Genomic DNA, 6,000 nt, shown 5'->3' on the forward strand with positions numbered 1-6,000 from the left:
ATGCATGAACTTGCAAAATCATTCTACTGCATTTTTTTTAAAGATATATAAACTCACATGCACCATCATAAACCAGTTAGTAGTACTTTTCACACTGTCCGACCATCCCGCAAGCTGACCTAACTGACTGGTTGCACGATTTTAGACAGTGGTATCTCTATGTCAGAACACGCCATCGGTGAAGTAAATTTCAAGATATGCTTAAATATTTTCAGAGGGAGCTACTGGATGTATCCAAAACGGAAGAAAAGATGGTAATTGCTAAATTAAAAGCTTTGGAATAAGATATTCGTAATTTAACAGAAGAAAATGTGAGTACAAACTTTAACAAATAAAAACGCGAAAAATGTACAGAACAAAGGTTAAAAAACTATTTAAAAATGCGCTCAGTGTGCCGAAACTTAATAAATCACCCGACATAAGAAACGCTGTCCAAAGGAGTTTTAACTAATTCGCTGACTTTCTAATATTCTTTTCTTTGAGATATAAAACAGTTCTTAAATAATCTAATACGAAAAGACTTTTGGTATGCGACTATGCCAGGTGTAACGTCAGATTCCTTTCACTTTCATTTTTTATTTGAAATTTGTTCGAAATCTGTTTATAAATGTTCCCGATAACGCAACTTTCTAATATCAATAAAATAACAAATTCACTTTGATAGCTAAGATAGTTTTAAAGGTGACCGCATACAGTTTATATCTGTATAGGTAAAATCCTGCAGTGGTAGATAACAAAACTCTTCTCATCATATCTGATGGAATAACATATTGATGTAAGGTCCCGCAAGTTTGGTTTTCATTTTGATTATCTTATACAGATATATGTATATTGTACTAAACCCTGTCATCAATGCACTATTGTCCCACAACGAACACAAATGTATTATACTTATATATTTAGACTTGAAGTACTAATTCATTACATGCCGTCCCAGTTACATGTTTGTATTGAAGGTATATAGGCTATTCATTTATTTTCAAACTATTTCTCATTAAGATATGTTAAAGATAATTTAATATCTGCCGCCAAATTTTATACTTAATGTTTAACAAGTATTTCATCTTTCTCGTAAAATCTTTCAAAAAGAAAACAAACATATTATGAAGCTTTCAATATAAACCTTCTTCAGAAATAACATTTATATCTCTTTCATATCTAATTCTCTAATTATTTTTACCAGCAACGATTAGAAGCAAATTTGTTGGAACTTCATTTCAAATACGAAACTGCCATTCATGAAATAGAACGGATTGAAAATATCACCCAGACGACACAAGCTCCGCCTGTACTTCTAAGAACTGACCAACCGGTAACAACAACGGAGAGTACTACAACAGCAACTACTACAACTGAGTCCGCATTTCAAGACCAGTGTGGTCTGGAATTTAGCCAAGAAGACATGCTATATTCCTTGAGTAACTAAATAGGAATGATGGAAGTAAAATTAGAACTATGCAAGAAACTATAGTCATCTTGTTTTCAATTAACTGACGACTGAAGATTGTATTTTCCTTATCCAAAGTTCATATTTAAAAACATGAAAAATTACTTCTTATAGTTTATGTAAAACTTACAATTAAAAAGTTCCTGTATTATGTTTAGAACAGTACACACTGTGTACATGCATAGATAAACACAGTATATTTATGTACTACCACTAAAAAACTGGTTTTTAACACTCAACAGTTACTGCATTTATTTTCGAATGTAGCTCTATATGCTGACTTAATTTATAAAATTTAATGAAGATAAATACATTTAGGGAGGAATTTATACCTTTGATGTAAATACCTTAAGATAAGATACTTTAGTGAAAGATGGTCGTTAGAAATCTTTAAGCCGATAAAGTAAAAGTAAATGTCGTCAAATTAACATTGGAGTTAACTTACTTCAAATTTTAACCTGTTTCCTTCAATCGACAGACAGGTACGTCACTGTATTAATTTATCAGATTTCTGAAGTAGTCATGTATCTACTTCATTTTTAGGGAATTGTCATTCGCGAAGAAGACCATAACTTGGCAAGTAGTATACAGCTTCGTTGTTCAGAAGGAGCACTTGTACAGTGAACAGTCACTGACTATAACATGATATCGGACCAATCTAAAATAATGCCTTTTTATGACACTTCATTTACCCTTGGGACACGCCTCTAGATTCATGTCATTTGTTTTCTTTATTAGACACTACTTGTGTAGCCGGCTCATTACTGCCTTAAACATATAGTCAAATTTATATTTAGTAGTGCCCTATATCCTGTAGACTACAATATTTTTTTCATACTAATAAGGCCTTGTATTCTAAACATGTTGGTATCATGTTGTGTATCTTGAAGCATGACCTTTTGAAAATTAAGTAATTGTTGTAGATATTGTGATCATATAATGGCGCCGTAAACCAGATGTATTATATGTTTTACTTTTATATCAAATATTTAACTTTTTATTGTCTCAATATTTACCAGAACATAACATTTCAATATTTGTTAGCCGTTAATTGATATGTCGGTGCTCCGTATCATTTGAATACATTTAAGTTTGTTAATTTTACTTCGTACAAGGCTGTTTTGTCTATATTTTGTTATTTTAGATTCCGATGGTATTAACCAGTGTGTAAGTGGTCTATTTCTTCGTTTTATATTCTGATGTCGTTTATCCGGTACTCTTAAATCAAATATCAGTTGAACTAAGCGTCAAAGTTATGTAGTTTGTGCTCTGATGTCGTTTTTGTATTCTATTTTAATTTGAACGCCATGTTAGGTTACTTCGTCAACATGTTGGGATTATATATTTTTAATAGAGGTTTGTCTACACTTAAAACATTTTTTGGTCTATAGCTTACTATAAGCAACGTGATTGTACGGAAAATTGATCTTTAACGAGCCCCCTTTTCGTTACCAGCATTACAAACCTAATACTACCTAGATACTGATCATTTGTTTCTTTTACTATGCAATTTAGATATTTAATAATGATTTTAAAGCCCAGAAAGCTCATATTGAAACGTACGCGACTTATATTTTAAGAAGTTTTATTATTTATATGTACATCTGTTAGTTCACCTCTGTTGTATGAGAATGAAATTATCATCATTTTTAACATTCATTTCGCTCTGATCACACTCATTACCTAGACTGAGTTCTGTTTAATGAACATTAGCCTTATCAATATGACAATGAACATTCCATGTGCATCTACCCTATCATTATTACTTATTTTATTGTAGAAATTTACATCAACGTATTATAGATACAAACCATTGTACAACACCAATGCAAACACATACTTACACTTACAACTACACTCCATCTGATCCAAAAGCTGTATGTTTTTCGTTTTGGAATATTATATAAAGAACAAAATGCTAAATGTAAATCTTTTCAAGGTAATTATAAACATACTACCGCAAACATCTCACAATATGTACGGACAATAACATGGTGAAAATAGGAACACCACCATTGTTGGTTTAGTTTACGGTATATAAAGGCATATGTGTAATTTTTACCAGTTTATGACATGACAAACTCACATTTTAAACATTCTAATGCATACTTTATATGGTAGAAGCGTAATGTTTATATAAATATTTTGTTACAGACTAACCAGATTTTACGTTTTCTTCCGAAAGCAAATGATCATGTTATCGCAAAGGGTGAGCGGCGTTTCAGCTGTATACCAGAGTATAAGATTTGTTTTGACAGATTTTTGTATGTGTTTGAATGATTTTTTGAATTATGTAAGAATGTTTTCCGAAAATAAAATATTGTCTGAATTATGCAAGAACCAAATAATAGTTATGTATCATTCTTTACATGTCTTCATTCCTGAATGTGGCTGTTTTTAAAGTTAAAGATAAATTACATTTTCAGAGAAAATATTTCTTTTAAGATCCAAAACATTTACTGTGAACATGTTTCTTATTCTGACAAAGATATTTCACAAAAAGTATTCCGCGACAAATAGAAACGCAGTTGCAAGTAAAAAAGATGGTTTCCAAAGACGAATTATATCTTGTCTATCCAAACATGCATTTTTAGAGATGTAAAAAATTTGTTTTATTATTCAAAACCTTTACGTGACAATTTGAACATGTGGCATCCCGTTTGTATCCGGATCAGCCAATATACCCTCGTTATATTGGCTTCACTGTGATAAACCAGTGGCAATGTATTTTATTATGAACATACTACTTTGGTCTCACAGATATTTCCATTGAGCAGGACTTAGTAATCATAACTGTTTGTAACTTGCAAGATACACCTTATTCTTCATCCTTCTTTTTTATTTATAATTTCGAAAATAACATTTTGTTTCTTGACATGAATTGAAGTATGATCCTTAAGGGTATATCTAATCGTGATTGTTGATATAAAAGCTGTGATAATAGCTCTACTGAGCTTTATATGCATGTTTAGTTTCGTCAAAAACAAAAGTATCGAAAATTTTAATTGTCGATATTGTGTGCTGCTTTCATACCCGTATATCATGAACATGTTTTAAGAAAATATGTTTCATGTACATATTTCTTATCCTTTTAAATTTGTTCACATGTTGCTTGATTGTCTTTCATTATATTCCTTTTTCTTATAAAAGTTAACCTCTGTTTAACCAGTCTCGAGGACTACTATGTAGTCATTTACGAGTATTATAAAAACATTTCTGCTTTGACTTATAAACATGTATATGTTTAACTAATAAAACATTTGACTCTGCCTTTGGCTTTCGCTTTATACTGGACAGAATGTTTAACAAATCACCTTCAATTACTTCCAACAGATTTTATTTGCTAGCGTGGTATGAGAATTGCATAATTATTAACTGGTGGTAAAAAGGGTCGGAAGGCTATGCTGTGTCGTACGTTGAGATTTGTACTTAAAGTATAATAAAACAGCTATTAATTTTTGTAAGTGACTTACAAAATTAATGCTGTTTTATTTTACTTAATCTACAGACCAGATGAGGAAAAGCGCGCTTTATGTGTGCTGATTGTGTTTAACGGTTGCTGGCACAGTTAAATAGGCTATTTAATTGAAGTTTTATCGCCCAGCACACTATGCAACTTTTGTGATTTCATATTTACATGATTTAGGTGATTTTAGTTAGATTTTTACTACATTTGAATGTCTTAAACCCATTTACTCTTTATGATAAACCTGAAATTCGCTAAACTGATCGCGATTAAAAATCCACACAAAGGGTTAATATATTGAGTATACAGCTATCAACTAACTTTAATTTTAAACAAACTACATTGCTAAAGCTGGTTTAAATAGCATTGAACAACACCAAAGTAAGGATTTTATAGCTATCAACTGGCAAACTTTATTCTAAACAAACTACATTACCGAAGCTGGTTTATATGATATTGAAGAACTCGAAAGTAAGGATTTTAAGGCTTTACACAAATTAGCAACAACGTAATCCACTGGAGGGCTTATCCAGATAATGAATTAAAACATAGCCCTGGATGAACACGCTCAGGTTTCACAGTTCATAGGTAAACTGCCGACTACGATACATTCAAAATTTGTAACCAAATACCTGAAAAAAACGTATTGAAATTCTAAACTATGAACAGTGTATTTCTTCAGATTAGTTTGCAAGCCCTGAATTTTCCAATCGCAATAAAAGTGGTACATCCGCTTCGATACAAGTTTTTGCATCTGCAAAAAATTTAAGCTCAGGTTACCTAATGCGAATTTACTAAATGATTTTAACTCTCTTCTTACCACAAAACTGAAATCTTAGTATTTATCATAAAAAAAGTTCCAAAATGCACTTCAGTTTCTCAATTGCCTAAATTTTAACCTGACCTATGTTATTCAAAACAAACCGCTTAGAACTGTTTACAGCCTCCAAGGAACTTCAGTTAACTGCTGGTGATCTTGCCGCACAGTGTACGCTAAAATATTTTAAGTGCAAAATTAAGCTTGTGCGAGGGGTGTTCGAAAAGAAATGCAACTCATTCTCTCATTTTTATACAGTATCATATACAA

At 31.4% G+C, this 6,000-nt stretch overlaps 1 protein-coding gene across 1 annotated transcript in view; it reads left to right on the plus strand.

Moving 5' to 3' along the window:
- Positions 1–1,441, plus strand: part of LOC123546337 (epidermal growth factor-like protein 7) — an 80,966-nt gene extending 79,525 nt beyond the window's left edge. Inside the window, exon 8 of the mRNA XM_053524524.1 lies at positions 1,184–1,441. Within this exon, the coding sequence (XP_053380499.1) occupies positions 1,184–1,426 (243 nt within the window). The 3' untranslated portion in view covers positions 1,427–1,441. The remainder of the gene's footprint in view (positions 1–1,183) is intronic.
- Positions 1,442–6,000: the final 4,559 nt, after the last annotated feature.

This window comes from Mercenaria mercenaria, chromosome 15, assembly GCF_021730395.1.
Source record: "Mercenaria mercenaria strain notata chromosome 15, MADL_Memer_1, whole genome shotgun sequence".
Lineage (NCBI taxonomy): Eukaryota > Metazoa > Mollusca > Bivalvia > Venerida > Veneridae > Mercenaria > Mercenaria mercenaria.